Source organism: Vanacampus margaritifer, chromosome 16 (genome assembly GCF_051991255.1).
Source record: "Vanacampus margaritifer isolate UIUO_Vmar chromosome 16, RoL_Vmar_1.0, whole genome shotgun sequence".
Taxonomy (NCBI): Eukaryota; Metazoa; Chordata; class Actinopteri; order Syngnathiformes; family Syngnathidae; genus Vanacampus; species Vanacampus margaritifer.
Window position 1 is genome coordinate 8,321,721 of NC_135447.1, and position 24,684 is coordinate 8,346,404.

At 38.8% G+C, this 24,684-nt stretch overlaps 1 protein-coding gene across 6 annotated transcripts in view; it reads right to left on the reverse strand.

Annotated features, from left to right (window-relative positions):
- Window positions 1-34: 34 nt before the first annotated feature.
- The window catches only part of LOC144035931 (glutamate receptor 3), a 62,856-nt gene continuing 38,206 nt past the window's right edge, over window positions 35-24,684 (reverse strand). For 3 of the 6 annotated variants that reach the window (XM_077546041.1, XM_077546042.1, XM_077546043.1), the window contains 12 exons: window positions 22,950-23,003; window positions 22,601-22,762; window positions 22,361-22,528; window positions 21,929-22,033; window positions 18,815-18,922; window positions 16,585-16,791; window positions 14,781-15,154; window positions 12,682-12,880; window positions 7,821-8,068; window positions 6,116-6,230; window positions 1,247-1,495; window positions 35-1,160 (listed from right to left, as the gene is read on the reverse strand). In XM_077546041.1, the coding sequence (XP_077402167.1) occupies window positions 1,250-1,495; window positions 6,116-6,230; window positions 7,821-8,068; window positions 12,682-12,880; window positions 14,781-15,154; window positions 16,585-16,791; window positions 18,815-18,922; window positions 21,929-22,033; window positions 22,361-22,528; window positions 22,601-22,762; window positions 22,950-23,003 (1,986 nt within the window). In that variant the 3' untranslated portion in view covers window positions 35-1,160; window positions 1,247-1,249. Of the gene's footprint in view, window positions 1,161-1,245; window positions 1,496-2,613; window positions 2,729-6,115; window positions 6,231-7,820; window positions 8,069-12,681; window positions 12,881-14,780; window positions 15,155-16,584; window positions 16,792-18,814; window positions 18,923-21,928; window positions 22,034-22,360; window positions 22,529-22,600; window positions 22,763-22,949; window positions 23,004-24,684 lie in introns of those variants that run through there. The other 3 variants (XM_077546044.1, XR_013288534.1, XM_077546045.1) reach the window with 3 other exon arrangements.

A 24,684-nucleotide genomic window follows, 5' to 3' on the forward strand; every position in this document is an offset into this window, starting at 1 on the left:
CTATTTTCTGTATGTAGTTAACAGCAAAACAAAATATGAATACAAATCAGCTTTTATTAAGGAAATGTAGTAAAATGTTTAATGACCTCGCCTTCGATGCTCACTGCGTCCATGCATGCAGCAAAAACAACCTGGGGTCAAATACTACTCTGCATTTGCTTAGCCTCCATAAAGTCAGGGAGGTCAGACGAAACCAACATGAATGACTTGTAGCATTTTCAAGTTTGTAAAAAGATCATTTTTATAAACGTGTTGGCCTTTTGTACAGCTCACCTTCTGCACACAGAATGACATCTTCCGTCCAAAACAAGCCAAAATGTTAAAATTTCTGCAGATTCTTCATTCACATGTGAACAGCATGTACAAAGTGGAAACTATAAGCCCAGTCAAGCATTTTGAGTATCACGTCATGAATCGTCTCAAAGTCGCTTCAAAGTACAATATGGCACTAAGTGATACAAAGTGGCAGTTGGAGCAAATGCAGCTTTCCATTTACTTATATTTCCAAACAATAATACCGGGGAGGATGTCCTTTTTATTACAAAACAAAAAACAGCTTAAACCTTAATTGACGCTTGTCTTAAAATATGACACTGAAAAATCTTATAATAAAACAAGTGAATGACTTCACCAAATATAACAATTATACAACATAAGATTTCACCACAAAAAAATGTCAAAAGCAAGGGTCACCAACATGGCGCCGTGAGGGACTATTTGAGTAGCCCGGGCATTTATTTATACTCGTAACATAATCTGGGTCTTTACATAGATGAATATAAATAATTATTTAAAACGCACAGTCTAATTAAAGGTCATTAGAGCATAATTATTTCCAAAAAGTTTGGTGACCCTTCATGAAAAGGACTCAAATCTTTTCCATCCCTTATCTTCATCTAAAATATAAAAGCGGACATCTCCAGTGTTCTACTCTTGATTCCGCGTTTAATTTCAAGTGAATGTCAATTGCACGCCGCCGAATGCTCCGTTAAGGCACTAGGAGAGGAGCGGGAACCTCGAGAAGTCCTGCAGCGTCACGGCCTTTTGTGTGTTCTTGTGACGGGCCTGGCAAAACAAACTCCTCCCACTGTCCGGCACGGCGGCGGAGAGTCACGGTGGTCCGTATCCCGTCCGGGTGGGAATTTGGCACCTTTTGTTTCCTGTGCAGAAAGCAAAACATTTGCATTCAGTTTGGAATGCACCTCTTGGGAAAACGCCAACCAGGCGGGTGACGGTCATATCGTACCATTTATATTTTGACGCTCTCCGTCCCGTACACATTGTAGCCTTCACGGTAGGTGGCAAAATTCTGGGTGTTCACCGGAGGGGCTGGCTTAAAATTTTGGGCGTTCTTTGCCAGTTTGAGTCTTTTGGTCTCTTGCCGAGACTTGTAGCAAAACTCTATGAGCGCCACGGTCATAGCCAGGCCCAGCCCCCCCACCAGAATATAGAAGACCCCTGCCACATTGCTCAGGCTTAGTGCACTTGTCTTGTCCTGGGGGAGGTAAAGACCACCATTAAGGCTTTTTTTTTTGGATCCGGCGCTGTGAGGCTGCAAAGTATCCTGTCACATTCTACCGGTTTCTGACTAAACCCCCTTCAGGGAGACCAATTAGAGGTAAGTAACAACTAGGAAGGTGAATGCAGAGAAGTCTTAACGGCTACTAATTTATTCTAAAAGGAAGGCGGTCGTGGTCGTACAGGTCTACGCGTTAAACCTTCATTTAACTACCTCAAACTTATTCCATTTGCCATTTTGCTGCTATTGAACGCCAAACAAATATATTGAAAGCAATTTATGTGAGTTTCCGCATTTGCAATGTTAACCTGTATAATAATAATAAGCGAAAAATATTAGCACATTAGCTTATTAGTACACAGGTATAACTATCAGCTGTGACACAATTATTTTATTAATAAATGGAGGGAAATATGAGCTCATTAGCTTAGTACAATGTTATTACAGTGTTGTTACAACGATTAGCTGCAACATCTTGCTATTGAATGGAAGAAGATATTAGCTCATTTGCTTATTACTACGACTATTGCACGGTAGGAATTGGACAAAAAAAAAAGCTCACTAGCTTATTACTAAGCTACTACATTGTTATTACACCATTGATCTCTTTTTGACAGAGTACTCATAACGATGCTGATTTATCATGACTTTTGTTATTGTTTCTCACCGAGACAATCCCGTGAGAAATATAACTCTTAAGATACCCCTTTTTCAGGTCAAAGCGGCATTTAAAAGTCAGCTGGGACTTTTGTCAGGAAGTGAGAAAACAAAAAAGCGTTCGCAAACGCAAACACCAATAAATTCCATTTCAATAGCAGCCTGGATGATTAAATAGCAGCAGGATGGGTTTCATTCCAACGTTGCTTGATGGCATGACTTCAAAAAGCTGCGTGTGATCATGCTGGAACCTCGATTTGGAAATCGTAGCCTTTCGACATGCATGAATCATGATCATCCAGTACGTGTGTGCAAGGTGAGCTCCATGTACAAATGTTTTGATCGTGAAGGTGCAGCTGCGATGTCAAGAGATGCAGATGTGAGGCCACAATGAACTGTTTTGGGCAATCAGTATAAAAAGACCTGCAGCGACTGACCTTACTTCCCGAGTCCTTGGTTCCGCATTCACCTTTATCGTACCACCATTTGTTTTTCAGCTTGTCTAAGATGCCTTGTTCACTGAGTTTCAATACTGCAAGGTTTACTGGAGTTCTTCACGTGGGAAATAACATAAATAACATTTGATTATGTTATTTTATGTTATTCAACTTTTTGTCAACTAGTGTGCAAAAGCGATCGCGGGTAGGGTGCTGGCCAAGACACGACAAGAGATAGCAAGCAAGACTAGATTGAGAAATGCATGTCAGTACACAGGTGAGGTACGACCGCCTGAGCCTAGATATGAACCCTAGCGTGCCAGACCCTACCTGTATCGCTCGGAGTAATCGGCACTGACCACAAGGTTACACTTTGCAGAGCGAGGACGCTGCCGCCGCTGCTCGTTTCGGCTTCCACACTTTCAAAGCTCTTTAGTGCTGCGAACAAGCCGGATCAAACAGGAACCCTTTGTTGACTAACAAGTAAAGCTCGTGGCGGTTCAGCTCCAACAAAATGGAACGTGTGCGACTGATGCCCGTTTCCATCTGTTGGTTCTTTTGAGAATATTGACATGGGGCTCCACTGCTGTAGGTGGCGCTATACATCATAGAGATGTGATCCACCAGTAATTTAAAAGAACAACAACAGGAAGTGACTGCGCCGTGCGATGACATCGTATGAGTTTGTTTTTTATTTTTTGCTGTTCCAAATCTAAAATTACTTTAACATTCGCTTCTTTAATTAATTTCAAAAAGATTTCTGTTTCGTCGTCCCCCCAAGCATACTTTACTTTATCATCAGACATTGTTTTGGGACTACAAAGGTACGTACGTACGTGTATCCGGTTTCCATAGCAAAAATCAAAATTTTTCTTTTTTTCAACATGCTACAAAATCTAAAACACCCCCCCCCCAGTCCTAACATTTTTTTTTTAAATTTTTCTAATTTCTAGTTTTATTTTTGCATTTCTTGAAAATTCGAATAAAAATGGGTGGATGTAAACCCAACTAATGAGCGTGCCACTGCCGCCAACTGTAGTGGATGTGCAATTACACGTCATTCTAGTACATAAAAAACAAAACAAAACATGTTCTCTGAGGTAACTGGCGCCCACCTATTTGAGAAACACTACTCTAAGTGCATGCTATTCATAATCTATAAATTATGATAACATTGAGTTAGCCCACTCTAGTTGTCAGGAGTTCAATTAATAATTGCTGTCAAAGTCTCACAATTATATAGCACCAAAGTTTAGACAAGTTCAAATTAGATTCACCTCTAAAGGTCAAAGGGCATTTCAGGTTTGTCCTGACATTAGGCACCGAAGACTAAGACCAAGAATTATCGCCTTATTTCCGTCTTTCAGAAAGGACGCAGTGTTTGTAATCTGACCGCGTCCAAAATATTAATCATTATGTGACTTACATGCACACAAATACTCCATTAACTACTTTTCCTCTCTATCATTGCTAATGTTCAGATCAGATGCAACAAAAGGTGGCAGCAGCTTGTCTGCTGTGTCTCCGCTTTTTTTTCGTCGTCCCCTCGTCAGTGTCCGTGTCCCGCGCTCAGCCGGGAGAGGAGAGGATGACTTGGGGGTCGTCTCCTCTTTTGCAATTTAATTCGGAGATGGCGAGGTGCAAGCTGAAAGAAAGGCAGTGAGTGGCAGAGATGGATGCACGGTTGGACTATTTATGTGGCTGGTGCGCATTGTCAGGGGCCTCATTGGTGAAATAAACAAAAAAAATGTGGACATACAAAATGAGGAAATTGGACAGTACTGAAGAAAAAGTCCAAGGTTGTCATGGCATTTGTTGTTTGAGCAATATTGTGTCGTGTATCACAGATTTGTAACACCAAAATTACGCGTTGTGCACCTTCCAGTGCAGTACCAGATTGCGCCACAACATCCAGGGCAGCACTGAGGTCTACTGGAAGAGATGCAGCATAATTAAGAGCAAGATGAAGAAATAGTTAATATGTACACACTTGTATGTCGCTGCTAATTTCTGTTTACTCATCTAAGGTGTTTCACATTGTATGTTAGCATTAAACGAGTGGACCTTTAACACTGCATGTCGTTTGATTATACATTTTTTGATGTTTCATTATTCAATGTTTAAATAGGGTCTGGCAAGATATGGTATTTTAAAGTTGTACAAAACAAACAAACAAATAAAGAGTCTGTTGCGCCCCCTACAGATGTTAAATGTAAACGTTTTGTAATGTAAGTCCGTTTATGTTATTTTAATTTTATTATTATTATCTTTTTATTAAACAAAGAAAATCAGCCCAATTTCATGGAGGATTACAGAAATATTTCCTGTCGAGAGCTTGAAATTCTGAGGATTTTGGATAATATTAATTTGAACAAGGTCTGAATGATTAATTGATTACCAAAATTGTTCATTAATTAGATGATTAGTTGTTGAGTAATTTTGATTAATTGCTGCACCTCTACTTTAAATGTGTTGAAAGCGTGTAGGTGGAGTAAAACTTTTTTAAAGATTTTTTTTCACAACTTGTCTCCCCAATATTGTTTTTCAACTAGTGCTGGAAGGGGCTAGAATGTAGTCCTTGCAATAAACCAACAAGTCCTCGTTAACGTTACAGTTAGTAAAGCATGTCAAAATGACAGTTACAAAAAAGGTTACAAAAACAACAAATGGCTGCTTATGACTTTTGTACTGCATTCATACAAAAAAAAGAAGAAGAAAAAATACAAACTCAAGTGTTATGGTGTAAGTGTCACAAATGGGGCCCCTGGTGACATCTTGCAGGGTTCCACCACATGGGGGTGACCACTATGGAGGACCAAAACTGCCAAAATTCTAAATAAATATAAAAAAAAAATATATATATATATATATATATATGTATATATATATACAGTATATATATATATATATATATATATATATAAATGGAAATAAAAACAACAAAAATATATACATTTGTATTTAATTTTTGAATTATATATATTTGTTATATATGTTTTTATTTTCACTTTTAGTCATTTATTTATTTTGAATTTTGGCAGTTTGTGACGACTTGTGCGAAGACCGACTAAATGTGATGGCCGTTTGTTTGTCTCTTTAGAATTCTCACGTTTGCCTGTGATGCTTCATCCCCTCAAGACAACGCTGTTCCCTGAGCCTGCACTAGAGCGCCCGCTGGGGCGCGCATGTTTGGAGATTTTAAATATTAGCCTTAACGAAGCTTTCACGTTGGCATGTGGTTCGAAAAGCAGGCCTTTTAATATGCTTCCCGTCTTTGCGAGCCACACGCCAAACACCCCAACATTTTTTCATAGTTTTTATTCTTTAGACATGAATTGTGCTTCATTAGCCAAGAAAAGGGTTCCCAGTTGATCTCAGCGGCAGGAAATAAAGAGAGCAGAATAATATTCATCTAGAATGAGGCCAAAGTCGACTTAAGTGAGGTCACCCTTGCCGATTACTCAGTTTTAGGACACCCGACTTTGGTGACATTGAGGCTGACCTTAGAGTCACCTCCCCCGCTGCCGCACTCTCCTTTGTCGTACCACCATTTGTTTTTCAATTTGTCCAAGAGGCCTTGCTCATTCAGTTTTAACACTGCCAGGTTAACAGCATTTCTTGAAACGATAAAACATAACTTGTAAGAAAAGGAACAGGTCCGTGAGAAATCTAATAGTGGGAATACTGTCGTGTTCAAGATCAGTGGTTCGTTAGGGGGGAGCACGGAAGGGACAAATTGGTGGAGAATTTGCACTTGTGTGGAAAAGGTAAGAGGCACTTTGACATCCATACTTAGAGAGGTGGCATGGAGAGTCACACTGTTTGTATGTACACCACTCACGGAAGGTTCGGGATAGTCGGCTTTCGGGGGAAATGTCAGGATGCAACGAAGATGCACAAGGTCCTTTACAGGTTAACTTCATTTCAGCAGTTCGGTGTTTCAGCACTTTTTGCACAACTTGCTGTTCTTTAATAAGAAGCTGATCAGCGAAAAATAAATAAATAAATAAAAATAAAAATAAATGAAAATAAAAATAAATAAAAAATCACCTTTCTATGATTCCTCCTGTCTTTGTGTTGCAAACTGCTGATGACGCAATTTTTTTTTGTTTGAAGCCACATTGAGGCACTGTTGCTCAATTAAGCCACAGAGAACAAGATTTTTTTTCTTCATTTTTAAATCAAGAGCAGAAATGCAGAAAAGGCGTAGAGTGGAACTTTGGTTAATAAACAACCTGGTTTGCAAACAATTCTTTGAAAAATAAATTACCACATGCATTATGAATCTTAAAAGGCTTGGAGCTTTTTCTCATACTGTATAAATATCCCCAGCTCCCTGCTTCAGGAATTTTGGTTTTTCTTTGCCTAAAATGGCCGCCATGGATTAATTGCATTCCCATTCATTTTAATAGCTCGGTTCATGAATGTTTTGGTTTGAGAAAACAAAAGCGTGGAATTGGAAATGTGGAGTAAAGATTTTTGACTGGCAAATATGTTTAACCTAGGAGTGTCAGGTAATTATTTTTTTTTAAATCATAATTAATCCTATGATATTTTTTTTTACATAAAAGTGGGGAAACATATTAGTAATTTCATAATAATTTATACAATTGAGTTAAAATTTATTTGCTTGTAAAATAAAAAATTGTTGTGGTCATTTTTCTGCCACTAGATGGCATAATTGCATTTGTAAGACATTGGTGTGAGCCTTTTTTTCATATTAAAAGCTATCTAATCTTTAACATATAAAGGTGATTGTGCATTTTCGGTTGGTCCTGAAATTTCCCCCGAAAACCCAATCCCAAACATTTCGTGAGTGTTGTATCCGTGAAGTGTGCGGGATGGGGACGACCATTGTTGGATTAGCAGAAAGGACATTCAGCATGCTGCTCAACATTCATCAACAGAAACTTTCTACTTGCAAATGCACATATATATAACAAAAATAGATCATTCGGAGGTCAATTAGGGAGCAAAAGCACCTTAGGTGAGAAGACAAAAGGGGGATTAATAACAAGATGGCGGACATTAAAAGGTGATCAAGAAAAGGAGGCGAGAGACAAAAGAGAAGATGGCCGAACGAACGTGGGGATTGGACTGAAATGACTCAAGAAGGGAAAGAGAATGAAGGAATGAGAAAAGGTGACATCAGGGTGGATGGAATACTATAACAACATGGAGGCACATTGTTATATTATCCCACCCACCTTAATGCAGAGCCTTTGGGTGTAGCTACGCCGTAGCCTTTAGAGTCGAGGTTGCCGCCCACTTTCATGGTGTCGCACGGCTTCCGTTGCTCTATGTACTCATTCATTGTGGACTCCAGGAGAAAGGCGAACTTGCCCTTCGACTTTCGTACCCGGGAGACCCCGTCAGGTGTTGTCTTTGCAAACACCGACGGTTCCGCTGATTTCATGTATGACCACATTTTCTCGTAAACGGCTATTTTGGAGCGCTGTGTTTGGAGGGAAAGAGACACAAAACAGAGTTAGGGTATGCACACGCTAACATTGGCAACAATACGAAATGAAGATTGAGTTGTTTTTGTTTTGTTAATGAAATGTGTGACCAGCATTGTGACCTTTATGCGTTTTGTTGTGGAGGACAAAAAAAAATAAAAAATACCGATAAATAAATAAAAGTGAAAATAAAAATGGATATAAGAATATAATTAAAAAATAAATACAAGTGGAAAAAATAAATAAAATAAAAAATATATTTATAAATAAAAGTACAATAAATAAATAAATAAGTAAACAGACAAGAATATAAATGTGGAAATACAAAAATAAATTCATAAATATATTTAAATATCAATCGATAAATTAAAAAGGCTCTGCTCTCATACATATTTATTTCATGCATTTATATTTGTTGTTTTATATTTCTATTCATATTTATCTTTTTGTATTTAATTTTTAAATTAAATTTTTATATCGGTTTTTATTTTCACTTTTATTCTTTTTTTTTTTTTTGTATTTTTGGTCCTCCATATTTTATGACGTTTCACAATACAGTGTTATTTTTCTTCATTAACGTGTAAAAAGTGTTGTTGTTTTTTAAATTACATTTTATATTTATTTTTATATTTGTCTTTTTTTCACAAACAAGAATGCTCAGTTTTCATTGATGCTGTCAGCAGTTTTCATGAAACACCATTTATTATTGTCATTGTAGTTTTTCGTGGCGTAGAACTGAACTGCATCCTATTGACGGCTGTTCCTAATATTTTGTCCCTTCTCGGTATGATACACTGAATCAGGTGTACCTAGATGGGCTAGATGAATAGATGGGCATATATTGTCAGCCCTTCAAAATCTTCAAGTCAGTAAGTGAGAAAGAGAGTTTATAATTGCCTGTTGATGCCACTTTTTTGTACTTTCTAAATGGCAATATTATTGCTGCCCCTACCATTATGAAAAAAACAGATGTCATCCTCTTTTCAAAGTTAAAATTAGTTCTGTTTTGCTGCAACCTCAGCATCATTTCTCAAACCTGTGTCCAACTGCAATACAGCGGTGTGAATATTCCAACCCAGTAGTCCATAACAGTTATCGGCCCCTTGTAATGCAGTTAATTAGTCGAGTTAGTTCAGCCTTTAAGCCAAGCGGCGAGGCGGCGCGATGGCGGGCCTTGCGCCAGAAGCCTGAGGTCAGACAATCTGGCAGCACAGTAGAGATAAATAACAGCCATGTTGCAGGCTCGGGATTAACAGGCGGAAATGACCTCGTCCTTGTCTGATCCCACCAGCTCCTCACAGCTTGGAGTCACAAACACTTTTTTTTTTATTATTATAATTGAATACATCTTGTCTATGTTATAACCTAGCTCTTCCAATATTATAATATACATGGCCTAATTTAGTGTTTCAAAGTCAACACGCACAGGACGCAATTCTGAATGGTAACATTAGCACTTTCTCTAGCGCTAAAACAAGTGAAGTGTCCTGACTGGTCACCATGGCGATGATGTTAACCGTAAACCCTGAATATTCGCACCTTGCCATGTGCAAATTCTCCACCCTGTTTGGGATTAGCCCAAAACAATAAAAGTATTACTTTGGGGCCATCTTGTGGCTTCTTGGTGCCAATGAACTATGATGAAGTGAATAGAGAAAGGAGCTTCATTTTAGACAAAAGTAGTGCTTTGGCACTAGAATTTGGCCAAGAGACTATTAAGGAATGTTGAAGTGAGTTGAGATGCTTCAATTAAACAAAAGTAGCGCTTTGATGGCATCTTGGTGCCAACAAACTATATGGAAGTGAATGGAGGAGCTTCATTTCAGGCAAAAGTAGTTCTTAGGTACAATTTTTTGGGGCATTTAGGTGCCAATGGACTTTGTTGAAGTGGGTTGAGGTGCTTCAATTAGACAAAGTAGTGCTTTGATGGCATCTTGGTGCCAATGAACTATGATGAAGTGAATAGAGGAGCTTTGTTTAGATAGAAGTAGTGCATTGGCGCCACCTTGTGGCCTCTTGGTTCCAATGATCTACGTTGAAGTGAGTTGAGGAGTCTCATCTAGACAAAATAGTGCTTTGACGCTATATTGCGGCATCTTGGTGACAAATAACTATGTTGAAGTCAGTTGAGGAGTTTCATTTATACAAAATAGTGCTTTGGTACCATCTTGTGTTCAATCAATTTTGTTATAGGGACTTCATTTAGACAAAATTAGCAACACAATTGTCATCTATTGCTGTCACTGGATAACGTGAACTCCTGCTATACATGGCGGGGGTGACGGGGGGGGGGGGGGGTGTTACCACATTAAATTGCACGTGACCTTCTGTTTGAGTTGAGTGAAGAGGCGAGGAAAACTTTTCATTAGCTCTAAATGTCTTCAAAAGGCTGTTTGTCACCGAGCCACTTACGGCACGACAGGCAGAAATACGAGCAACGTGGAGCAATTATTTCAAAAGTCAAGAACGGAGGGGACATCGTGAAATGATGACACTCTTTTGTTTCTTTCAAATGCTGTTTGTGATTCTGTGCATATTCGGCGTTGAAAGAACATAAATAATCTCACCGCAAACGTAACAGATTGTGAGCTGGGGCTATCCTATGTGAATCATTCTCGACATATGCACAATTATCCATCATCGCAATGTTCACGTACTGTAAACACTTCAAATATGACAATAATAGCCCACGACAGTTCTGACTGTGCTGTGAAGACATTTCTTCTTTTCTGCATTACATGAAGATGAATGCTTGTCAGCAGCCTTTTTTTTTTTTATTGCAACTGTACAGAAGTCTGCTAATTAGTGACTGACATCAGAGATGTAGTCATTGCTTAATAAAGATACAAATGTGACTAAATATAAGCTAAACCCCAAACTGATATAAAAAAAAAAGATTTCATTATAGATAAACAGTACTTATTCCTAATTCAATATAAAAGTGAAGTCATGATAATACGACCACTGTAAATCAGACTCCCTTGCTAAATACCAAAATTATTCTGAAGGATTCCGCGAAGGATTTTGGAGATGTTCTCATAAAGAAGCATTTAATGCGATGATTCATCAGAAAGCCTGTCAGATATTTCTCCTCCTCCTCAAATATTACACAGAAACTGGCATACGTAGCTGGCATGCTTATATATATATTTCTCAAATGAAGAGATTTTTTACCACCAAAAGAGATAACAGCTACAAGCCGTCTCTTCTTATTTGAAACAGTTCAGCTCGGGTGAGTTCACGATGCATCTTTTTCCCGATATTTAAGAGATGGCGGGCACAACACTGTTACACTTGGACGCCTTGAAAAATGGGCTGCAGGGACATAAACGGCAACTTAGCCATAAGATTTCTCAAAAATGCTGGTAGGTAACATATCAGGCTAGGGCTAAATATAGACTCAGCTCAAAGTTGGACACCAGATTATAAAGATGTTTCCAACATACAGCTACTGTGTTTCACTTCTCAATTCATTATATTGTTCAACAAAACAATTAATTAATTTTGTTAATTTAATTCATTATTATTAGATAAAAAAAAAAAAAAGTAATTAAATGAAGTAATTTTTAAGGGAAAGTCAACCCAAAAATGAGTCAAAAATGAAAAGTTAAGCAGCAAAATTCACCTGCTTTTATCCATGTTAGCGGCGGCCATTTTGTCACTCGCTGTCGGCGGGAAATAACATCACAGTTGCTCAGGTAGCGACAAATCACGGCTAACTTTCTGTTTTCTGAAGCTGAGCCGTTGAGCAACTGTGATGTCATTTTCAGCTAACAACAGGTGACAAAATGGCCGTACCCTGACATGGATAAAATATTTGGATTTTGTTGCATGGAACATATTATTGTTAATAACATTTTTATGTTGTCTTTTCTTTTTAGAGGGGCAAATATTAGAAACAGTTTGATACAGTCCAGTTTGACATGAATTGAAAACATATTTATACAAGTTCACGTAGATTGGGGTCTAGCTACTAGCTAAAGTGAGTTTTGGGAGTGTTTTCTCTAAAATACATATTTCCACCATGATACAAAAATGAGTTTTTGTTATTACCAAAAGGGTAATTATTTATAGCTGAATAAAAAATAATAATTAAAACAATTCAAATAAGGTGTTTGCACCAACTGATGTCCAGACCATAATAATAATAATAATAATAATAATAATAATAATAATAATAATAATAATACAGTTCAATTCAATAATTATCTCACGGGGCTTATAATACTAATCAGATTATACATATAGGCATTGCATCATTGTAAAAAAAAATGTCAGAAGTGCCAATTAAATTTTTAAAAACCTTGTGTGTGTGTATTTAATTTCGTCGTGTACCGAGTGTGCTGCACAATCTAATTGGATTTGTTACACCAGTATAAGATTATCATCTGCGTAAGAACAGAATATATGAAAAATCTTTTGTATTGGATCTCATTACATTTTTAGAACATTAGATTAGGACACCGTGTACAACAACAAAAAAAGTGAGCGAGCGTCATTCTTGAGCAACAAGAAGTTCTATGTAAGAAACGTAATCTTATACATGTTATAGATTAGTACACATCTTGGTTTACCGGACGCAAGCTAATACATCGTCAACAGCACTCACCCTAAAGAATTCCTTTGTGGAGCCAGAATCTAACGTCCCATAGGCGATTTCGGTCTGCTTGGCCAGGTCCTCGGCGCTCTCAATGGGAGAAACCATCCTCTCCACGGTGAGGAAGGCCGCCAGGTTGGCCGTGTAGGAGGAGATGATGATGAGGGTGAAGAACCACCACACTCCTCCGACAATGCGGCCTGAGAGTGACCTGGCAAGAGGAAGCAGAGAGGACGGCAGACGTAAGAGCAGCGAGACGCAGCCACTGTTTCAACTTGAAAACAGTGAAGCCCCGTTATATCACGGTTCGTTGTTCGAGTCCCGCTATACCACAGATTTTCTGTTTTTATGGTTTTCACTGGACATGTTTGGTTGAACATTACGGTGCTTAAATATATCATGTTTGATTCTCCTTTGTTTAATTACAGTTAATGTCAACTGCAATTGATACAAAGCTTGAAGCGAGCACACTTTGACTCTTATTTGGAGAACAGGCATTAACTCTATTTGCTCCTCAAAACATATAAATACGTTTTATTTAAAATGTTTTAGTGTCCCAAAGACGTATTTATATGTTTTTTTTTGTTTTTTTATGCTAGAGCATAAGCGGTTAAAGCAATGATAGTTATTAGAACAATGGTCAGAAGGTGGTAGTAGAGTAGAAGAGATCAGCCAGGGCCATGTTGAAAACAAGCTGATTTACCCACAGTTCTAAACAGATTTGTGAATAATGATGAAACTTAGCTATATTCTCATACTAATTGCTGCAAAATGGAAACAGATACAAATAAAAAAAAAATCTTTGGTGAAAGAAGAGACTCTAATCTTGTTTTTATAGCAATAGAACAAAATATTTTGTGGGCCATGCTAAATCAGTCAAAATCTAGTAAAACTGCCGGGAGCAAAGGGGATTGCTTCAGTGAAAATGGCTGGGAGTGAATGAGCTAATGAATACATTTAAAAAACAGATTTAAGAAGTTTAAGTGTGTTTTAATAAGTTTAAATGCATTAACACATACATATATCTACTCTGCCCATGATAATGTAGCTACGCAAGCATCATCATGTAAAAATCAAAAGCTAAGCAGAGCTGTAGTGCTACCACACATTAACATTGGCAATAAATTTTATAAGCATTACGTTTCTGATAACAAGCTCATACTAGGAATATTTTATTGTAAAATCAACTATTTAAAAAAAAGTGTAATTCTGCAACTTGGTAATGAAGTGCTGCTTCCACCAGTGAAAATACAATCAAATCTATATGGGCGCTCAATGTGTGGAGGGTTGAGTTATGGTTAATTAGCCAGTGGTGGCTTCACATAAGCGCTATTCATTTGCAGCCTGGACATAGTTGCTAAATGCGTTACTAGTAATTTTTGAGAATCCGCTGGTGCATAGTTGCCTAGCTGCGCCCCTGGTCGTCACGGCAACAAAAGCCATACTCGGCATTTGTATGAGACAGAATCACCCCAAAAACGAAAAATGTGACAGTGCAATCTAATTTGTTACTTTTGCGTTACCTTCATAACATGATTTTACTTGCGGAGACTTGAGTTCACAGCTTTTACCACAAGAAATTCAAAGGCGTCTTTTTATTGTCAGAATAATCCATCTGCAGTCTTTGAGAATCCTTGCGGGAGAGGTCGCAGACGTGGCATGAGAGATGGATGGAGTCATGGTTGGAGGACCTGACGTGGATGGCCATTGTGTTGGCGAAACACATCATCATGCGTTTCACTTGAAGGCACTTCATCAATACAAGGCGACGATGGCTTTTCCACATGAAAATGCGTTATATGCGCCGAGTTGATGACCGTAAAATGGGACATGCAGCAAAAACACGGTAGCCCTCCAAGAGTCACGAGGAATGAGTCGGGACTTTGCAATGAAATGAGCCCTGTGCATTTTACAGCCCTTAGCATGGTGAATAGAAGTTATTTTGTAGATGCAGGGCATAGCTTGAAATCCGGCAGATGGGTTTTTAGTAAGGCATGGCGTTAGTACTAGGGAGCCCAAAATAACCTGTACGCACCATGGCAGGATGGAGATGTATGTAAGGGACTCTAAAATGCAAAGCGATGAGACGGAGAGGGAAGGCGACAACCAACCTTGGCGAGATATCGCATCCTTGCTGCATGAAGGCACCCAGCGAGAACCACAGGCTATTAAAAATCCCAAAGTCGTTGGGCGGGTCGGGGGGGCTCTGAGGGTCTTTGGCCTCGTCGTTCTCATCCAGATGCCACTCGTACGGACTGAAGCGGCTCACCAGGAACAGCACCACGCTCACGCCGATATAGGCGAACACTATACACATCCAAATCTCGTAGGCCAGCGGGTCCAGGAAGGAAAAGACGCCGGGTTTGGACTTTTGAGGCTTCTTGATCATAATGGAGATGCCCAAGCTCATGAAGGGCTTGGAGAAGTCGATCACTTCTTCTCGTACCAGCGTTATAGTGAGAGGAGCCACTGCTATGTCAGCTCTCTGTGGAAGCGGGAACAGGCACAGTGCATGTTAAAAACGATAAAACGATAAGAGACACACGACGCAACTTGAATGCAATATCGTCGTCGTTGTGTCAAAATATTAACTCATTGACTCCCAAAAACGTATAAATATGTTCTATTTTAAATGTTTTAAGTGTCCCAAAGACGTATTTATACATTTTTTAATGTTTTTTTTGTATACTAGAAAATACAGAAGGCTTTGATGCAGCTTCTGATCTGAAAAGGACACTTAAAGCAATAGTAGTAATTACAAAAAATGGCCAGCAGGTAGCAGCAGAGTATAAGAGATCAACCAGGCTGTTACAAACAAGTTGTTTTCCCCACAGCTTAAAACAGATTTGTGAATAATGATGAAATTTAGCTATATTCTAATGCCAATTGCTGCAAAACAGAAACAGATATAAATATACTTTTTTTCCCCTTATGGAAGAAGAGACTCTAATCTTCCATGTTTTTATAGCAATAGAACAAAATATTTTGTGGGCCTTGCAAAATCTGTCAAAATCCAGTAAAACAGCCGGGAGCGAAGGGGGCTTCTTCAGTGAAAATAGCTGGGAGTGAATGAGTTAAATGCAGCACGTCTGTTAAAAAGGCGAGGTTGTATTCCAATTGTGTAGTTCTAGCACCCTCTGGTGGATAGTTTATTAGTGCAGTTTCATTTGAATTAGGAATGTTTTGGCCACTGCAGCAGTTATCACTCATATAAATCATTAGTCATAAGTCACATCAGCAAATATTTCTTAATATTTCTTTTTTTTCCCCTACAATGAGCTTTTTATTTATTTTTTAAAAGTATTTATCTTTTATGCAGTATTGCAATTTTAATACAATATCGTGAGCTTTTTCCTGAAAATAATCACATTCAGGCCCTGCTAATAATCAAAGCATGCATAGACGTCATTAATGTCAATTCATAAGCGGTTCGGAGAAATGTGGGAGCTTAGAACATTCCGCAAAAGCGAGAGAAAATGATCTCTCTGGGTGAGATGAGTCACCAGCATTTGTGTTGGTTGGTGTCTTTGTCTTGATCCAACTCTGCATTTTGAATCAAGTAAGAGGGTTGCAAGACAGGGGCGGAGGAGCTTATGTGGGCAGTCCTTGAGATGTGAATCAGCCTGTACATTCGCCTCTACTCGAACAACCGGCAATCGCACTTACACATTTTGTACAACGCGAGCGGAGGAAGCTACACAAAAGCGTTCACATCTTGTTTTAAAGCTAAAAAGTTGCACTTAATATAATAAATTGTGTTGCTTTCAGAAGTGGAGCGTCATTGACCAGCATTGACGCTTTACTTTGATGTCCTTTGCATGGCCTGTAAGCATTTTTCGTCTAATTCTCATATTACCCAAAATCTTGTTAAACAAAATTCAAAAATAAATCAAGTAACATTCAACTGATACTTACCCCATAAACCAGTTCACCCACCATCCCGTTCCACGTCTTGGTCTCTGGATCTCTGGCTCCGTATTTGCCATCCGGAACTACCGACAGCTTATATTTTATCCCCACGTGCTTTGCAATTTCGGACGCTAAATCGACACAGTAGCCTTCGTATCTGTCATTCCCGTCCATCTGCATATAGTTTTTCTTGTACATCACATACGGCGCTTCCTGTTAATCAGACACAGTTTGAGTTGATGGTAGAGATCACACATTGTTGGACCTCAGCGGTCACACAGTGGCATGCACGCATGCTGCAGGGGGGGAGGGGTGGGGCTGGGGGGGGCGGGGGGTGTTGTAGAGCAAGCACAAATGAAACACACTCGGTGGACGACTATCACACAGCATCAGCTTACAGCCACGCAATGTGAGGTGGGAGGGGTCGGGGAGGTCAACGCACGGCAAAATAAAGCGGGCCGCTGCTGCAGTTAAGTGGCCAAGTGGGCCAGCAGAAAGAGTAGCGCACGAAGCAGGAAATCGGGGCTCTGTCATACTAAAGCTACAAGTTTGTGGGAGGGCGGGGCAGGGGCTGGATTGTGCGTGCGCGCGTTTATCAGCATGGCACATGAGGGCGGGAGGGGCGGGGCAAGCTGAACACAGCACTTTTCCTGTTCATAGAGTAAATGTCAGTGACAGAAGAGACGCTGCAGACGCTCACGTGCAAACATCACGATAGACGTCGTAAGAGACAATTTAGTTGTCAATCTGTGTGGGATAATAATCCCCTCCGTGGCTTGATAGTATCACTTTCAGACATTTTCATTCCTTATTTTTATGCTTTCGTCATCTTGTCCCATCAAGCATTTACATACAAGTATGTGAATTCTGGATGTCCCCTCTCTGAGTGTACTTAACTTGGGGAAATTCAAGATGATATTTTAAGTTTTGCTGTGGTGAAAATGTTTTTTTTCCCCCACCTTTTTTTTCTTCGCATTTCACAAGAACAACAATTAAGAGTTTACAGAACTAATCGTCCCTTGTATTGTCCTCTAACTTAAAGATATAAATTACAGAACTTGCTTGATTTGTTGTGCAAACATTGTTGCCATAAACGTCAATAATTGTTTTATTTTAAAGTTGTCATTTACCTCATTAAATAACAGTAAATAAAAATATAATAATAATAAAGATACAAAGTAACCTGTTTACATACAAGTTTTTTTTTTCCAAACGTTTTTTTTTTCTTTCTTGATGAGCATTTTGTTATGATTATGTAAGGTATGCTGCTAAAAACAAGTTTTACCGGATCTGATCCAGATTGTGTTATTTGACAGCCATTTAAATTTAACATGGAAAAATCCCATTGGACAGATGCTAATATATGTCAGTCAAATCTCATCAGATCAGGTGCTCATTTGCTGTTAATATTAATTGCTTATATCCATAGTCTGATGATATTCTCTTGGTATTAATTATTGGGATGTCAAAAGGAAGTTAATAAATGAGATGACTGTGATAAAAAAAAAAAGTAAAAACAGAAAGACAGCGATGAAAATAATGCATTCACGTTTCACATTGTGACTTTTTGAGAACATGTTCTGAATTTGCCTAGGATGCAAACATGATAGACAAAGTCAGAAGGAAGACGAGGCCGTGATTTTAAATGTAAGATAAGGCGCACCTTATTTTACATTTAAAGAGGCCTGATGATTCCACACTTGCTATGACTTGATCTTTATGAGGAGCACACAAGAACTACTTTGACTCTCCGTGGCTAAACCTTAAGAGGTGAACTTGATGTACATTTTTGTGGTGGCAAAAAAGGGGATAAGCAACCAAGGGCGGGGCTGCCTTTGGTTGCTTATGTCCTCTCAAATCAGCTGCTTGGACGCTCTGTCACTGACCGCTTTACCCCTTGAGACGGAAACACTGTTACTTACGTACGCACTGAATGTGAATAGGTGTTTTTTTTTTTTTTTTATCTCTATTGTTATCGTTACCAATGCCGTTATTGTGATGTCACTACTACAACAGCCCACTGGAATATAAGAAAACCAAAATGCTTTGACACCCACACGGATACAGTTGAAACACTCTTTGTGAGTCGACTGTTTCAACATGTAGTGAGTGGATGGAAAGCAACTCAAAAGAAAATAGTTCTACCCGCCCAGGACAGATTGCAACAATGGACACCTTGACCTTGAGTGGCAGAAATCTTGGTGGTGAAACACTTAAAACCTGCTTGAGAGTGTACCATAATAGTAGTGACCACAATTGTTCGGTTTTCCACAGAAGACGACTCGTTGGTGACCTGCTGATCCATTATATAAACAAATTTTTCGTATTCATTCCAGTAGCCGATCTGAAAGAACAACACAGATGGCGACAGTTATTACGAGAAAGAGAAAGACAGACGTGCAAACTGGTGCTTAAAACTGTAGCATCCATTTGGTACACCAGAGATATATTTAAAAATAATAATATTTTCCCAAATGCTATTGTATGCTTTTGAAGGAAAATTTGTCAGCACTCCTCCACCACTTTACTAAACTTTCCAAGGTCCTCCATTTCCCATGAAACTATGAATTATGCTAATTTCAACATAACACAGTGAAAATGCACCATTCATGTAGAGTATTTACAGAAAATGACATTTAATTTTGTTTAACATTTCATAATATCTTTTTATTGGACAGCACTGACTTTTTTATTTATTTATTGTAATATTTTTTAAATTGTAAACTTATTTACATTGCTTGGCCCTTCCTTTTCCCCTCAGTGTTTATCTTTCATGATTTAAAACTACTCTTAAGCTTTAAAAAAAAAATCTAAATAGAGAAAGACTAGCAAAGAAGTTGATTTCTCAGTGCTAGCATTATGTTTATACGGCGCATATGACAAACATATTGAATCTTTAATAAATCTAGTCAGTGTTTATTAATGTAAATGTACTGCGTTTTCAGAAAGAAAACATTATTTGGACACATCAGGTTTTCAATAGGCTATAGTTTTAGAATAATGAGAGTAATGTGCAGTTTTGCATTTTAGTATTTTTTTTATGCTTAACAACAAACCAACAAAATGGATGCAAGACCAAAATGGTCATACATGATCCAGAAGCGAAAAATAATATTTAATAATAATAATAATAATAATAATAATATTTTCTTTTTTCTAAAAAATTATAATTGGACACAATCTTGGCAGTCAAAAATATTTTTAATGGTATAAGAGCAAAATATATTTTTTGCGCAAGAAGACTTTTCACTTCTTTAGTTGCATGGATTTTGTGGACTTCTGTAGATAATATGCTGATTATGGCGATACTATCGTTATGGCTGGCGCAATATGGTGATCATACCGTTATGTAGAGAGTTAGTTTGTGGTGGTGCTCACTTCACCTGGGCCTCGCTTCAGCTGAGTAGGAGGAAGCTATTCGCAGCTCTGCAAATCTTCTCTTACATAACCAGAAAGCAGCATGGGTCGAGTAAGACAAACTTCATGTTTTGCTGCTCTAATAATACAACACACACTTCAGTAGGGTGTGATATAACCACTAACCAAGGTTTCTGCTTTATTCCTCTCATTTATTGCAGTGGGTTTGGAAGGTGTGTTATCTGGTGGCATCATACTCCAAATAAAAATTTCATCATGAGGGTTTGTTTCCTCTGTATGGGATTGTTTATTTTTGCGCAACTTTGTCCTATCTTCAGCTGTATCAGCTATTAGTTGGCTCTCATTTTGGTGAAAATGTATACATTTTTGACAGCTAAAAGGCTATGAGAAGCATAAATAGGAGACTCACTCTTACCTGGTCGTTGGTGTGCAACTTGTGAAGTCCTCTTAAAGGTTTAAAAACATTACAACGTATACATACAACATATAGGGATGACTGAGAAAAACTAAATTGGAGCTCGCTAAATTGCCTCATATCGATTATTGCATGATTACTGCATCGACAAAATATCAAAGTATTACAGGAGAGTTTGAGCCAGAGGGCAATAGTTATTCCAAAGTATGATCCAAAACTGCTGACAAGCCGAGATCAAGCGATACACAACGCGTTTTTGTCCGTTTAGACGACGACATACACAGTGTCCATCCGCCGTTGTGTGTTGACGCGCAATCGATGTCGGCCTGTTTGTCACTGTCTCACCGGCAATAAAAGAGTGACAGTTATTACTTCGTTCAAATCCAAAGTAAATGTTGGCCACGCATGCACATGGCAGATTTAACAGTCTCCCTCAAGGATATTGAGGACAAAGGATGAGAGACTGATGTGCTGCTCGGCGTCAGTAACTGAGCGATTTCGTGTTGTTGCATTTTAATGGGTCATTTGGTGAGAACAGATGGACATGATGGCAGGATACAGAGTCCTCGGAGAAGAGAGGTCAGCCATCTTGTAAAAAGTCCAGATGACCTGCTCACTGAGCTCACTTTTTAATACATATGTCACCGTGCAGTGTTACCCACTGCTAACTGTGAGCTTCTCATCAGGTTGAAAGGCATTTAAACATGACAGCAGGGTTTAGTAAGCCAAACAGAGGAAAGCAGAGTTTCACCTTTTATAATGGGACACTCAGCAAATGGTCGGCAATCCAAATGTCCAAAAGTCCAGACAATTAGCAGTACATGAGACTTTTGGCCTCTGATAAAAAGATCCCATCAATTTTGATTAAAAGTTAGCTACTTCTTGTTACATGTTAGCGACTGTTAGCATGTTATTAATTTGAAAAAAGTAGGCTGACTAAAGGGCCTGATAACAAGTGAGTGCCATTTGTACTCAGGATGCTACTTCAGTTTATGCTAGCATACTAACTTTTAACATTTTATCAATTTTTATTTGCAATAATGTCTGACTACTGAGCATGCTGTAAAATTACACGTTAGTCCGCCTTTGTGCCTTTTGTACTCAGGCTGCTACATAGTTTGCATCATGTTATCGTAGCAACTGCTAACATGTTAGCATTTTATTAATTCACAAATTAAATACCCAACTACAGGGCATAATGTAAAAATCTTTAACGATTAGCCTTCTGTTTTCTTTCCTCAGTTTGCCATCTCGCTATATGTTAGCATACCAACAGTGAGCATGCTAGCATTGTTCCTTCCTCACTACACTACAATGCCTGTCCATTGAGACACGAGATGTTCAGAATTAACATTATGAACCAATGCAGGTTGTTAGCATGATATATGTCAGTATGTTAAGAGTTACAAAGTTGGAATACCTCAATAGAGCAGGCTTAACTCGCAACACTTTTGTCACGTTTGTCACAATTGCTGTGCTACAGGTTAGCAGCAAAAGGTACAATTGATCATTTAGTGACTTACTGTATCTGATGTCCTGGGCTAACAACTGACGTACCTTCCTTGGGCCTCCTGACTTCATTTCGTACACATCGATTGTGTAGTTAGCTCTTCGCCCGAATGTGTCAAATTGGATGTTTCCCGTCATGCCTTGAACTTGGACCTGGCAGGTACAACAGGGAGAATGGTTGAAAACACCACACAAAAACGGAATGTTATCTGTGAAGAGGAGGAATTTTCAATGTAGTTGATGGAGCGAAATACACTTTAAATGACTTTAAATAATTTCGACACTAATATCAACGTTCAACAATGTACAAAGTAAATTCTAATTATTAGTCAAAGTATAAAACTGTAACAGTGTGGAACCTTCTGAATGGTCCGTTTTATTGTTTTGAGCTGTGACAATGAACCTTTGTACTGATCAGCTACGGCGAAAAACAATAAAACAAAATGAGTATTATCGAAATCCGCTTGTGAATGCACTCACCATTTTCAGAGCTCTCTCTATATCAATGCCTTGACTCCAGGGCACAGCAGGATTAGCCAGGCAGTCGCCCGCACTTCCCCTGCGGGACACGTCCACACGCTGGCGTCGAAGGTAGCGAAAGGCCTCGGAGATGATCAGGATGGCATCGTGGGTCAGCGCCGATGTGTACTGTTACACACAACAAACCATCGGACGGTTATTTTAAACAGATTTCATAGAACAAAGAAAAAGACCATCGACCTTTAGTGGAGTGTTTTTAGCTTCTGGGAATTCTCTTTCATCAAGCCGCTCCCAGCGTTGGAGGAACTGCTGCACAATGGCGCTGTCTGGGTTGATGATCTGGAAGCCTGTGATGTTGGCTCCACCAGAAAAGACCCTGTCCAAACTCATGTTGGAAAAACCCTGCAGGTAAAAAGAGTACAACTGGCGGTTAGCTGCAAAAGTCATGCTTCAATTTATTATTCTGTTTCATTTTTTTTTTTAGATTTTAATCATATACTTCAAGTACTCCTGAACATTCCAAGACTGAGCCAAGTTACCGTTTACTAGATGTGCTGTATATTGTTATTGTGTTGTGAACATTTCTCACCAGGTTGGCAAGGATATAGTGGTATCCTCTGGTGTTTTTGCCCGCAATCACCACCTAGAAGGAAAAAATATTCAGTGAGTCACAGCTCCCAACCCTGACAAGTGATCGGAGATTGAACAACAAAGACCTTTTAGTTTTAGAACACAAAGCCAGAAAGAAGTGACATTTGCAGGGGAAACTTGTGAGCACATTTTCACATGAGAGTGTGTATGTGGGAGACACACAGAGGCGAGACGCCACGATGACACTGCCTGCTCCTTTCCATTAACTTCAACAAGTGAAATAAGGTCAAGGCTGCAGCAAAACTGCCCGCTCGCTCCGCTTGCTCTCCGCAGTGGGTCTCTTCCCACCGTCCCCTTTTCGCTGTCTAACTGCCTCCTAATTAGCAGCAAAACATCCTTTGCGCACATGCTTTTCACCGCTCCATATTGCAACTGTGCCGGTTTCTCCATATAACACCGAGCTTAAAAATGGCATTGTGGAGGTGGTGAGTTGTGCTTTTTTTTTTTTTTTTTTTTTTTTTAATTCCTTTCGCTTTCTGTACACCCCCACAAAGCAGTCAGGCAATGCAATCATTTCAACTGCCCAGAGTGTCTTTCTAAGCATATACATGAATTCCTCTTCCACAATCTCACACAAAATTCTGCCCCTTCAAAAATCAGTTTTGATTTGAGTTAGAAAGGTATCAACTTAATGTAATAAAACACTGCATTAAGACTGACAGTGGCACTGAAAATGGATGGATGGCGTCTCGCACTATTCTAGTTAATAATGTTTAGTATCACAAACTTATGTAAATTTTTGTCCATTCGGCATCCATTGCAGCCTGATCATCCTTGTTTTTTGTTTTTGTTTTTCCCTGCCCTGTTGTGGTTCGATTAGTGGATATCGTTGATATTTGTCAACTGTGGGCATGTGAAGCCCTTTGAGACTCTTGTGTGATTAAGCGCTATATAAATAAACTTGACTTGACTATGTACTTTATGCATAGAGTCATCTTCAGAGCAGCCATATATATATATATTTTTTTCTGTTGGCAATACATACCTCCAAATTATTTTGTTACTCCGTAGCCCTTAAAAAAAAAAGAAAAAAATCTTAACCCGACCTTTTCTCCGTAATTCTGTTCAGCTGAAAATGGCATGATCAGGCTTGCTTTCCAATCACATGATCGGCCATTTTGAATAATTACACCAGTGTGCATGGATATCCTGCACATTTGCAATTTTTAAGTTGAATTCACAAACAAGTTAATACGGTATCTTTACTTTTATGCCTTACATATCTTGTTCTTGCCTTCTAATAGTGGATTTGTTCTGGGGAAAAAAAGCATGTGGGCATAACAAATATTTTTAGGATCCTGATGCTCTAGTTTCATGGTCCTCTGGGATCACTGCTTTCTGTGAGTGCTTGAAACTGCCAGGAAGCTGCTGGAGGTCAGTGGAACGAACACAGAGAGGAAAAAAAAAAGCTTGGTTTCTAATCTAGAGCATACATGTACATATATAAAAATAAATCAATGAATAAAAACACCAACCGCCTGCAAAATCTCCGCCTGCTTGATTATTGAATTGAATTGATACATTTGAATAAAAAAATGTACATTTCTGTAATTAACTTGAAAATATGTACCGTAAGGGCTTCAACCGCAGTAGTGTGTGTGTGACACACATCTCCTGTCTGAATGAGCAGGTTCGCTCGGTGCTATTTGATGTCGGTCCGCAGTCTGAATATT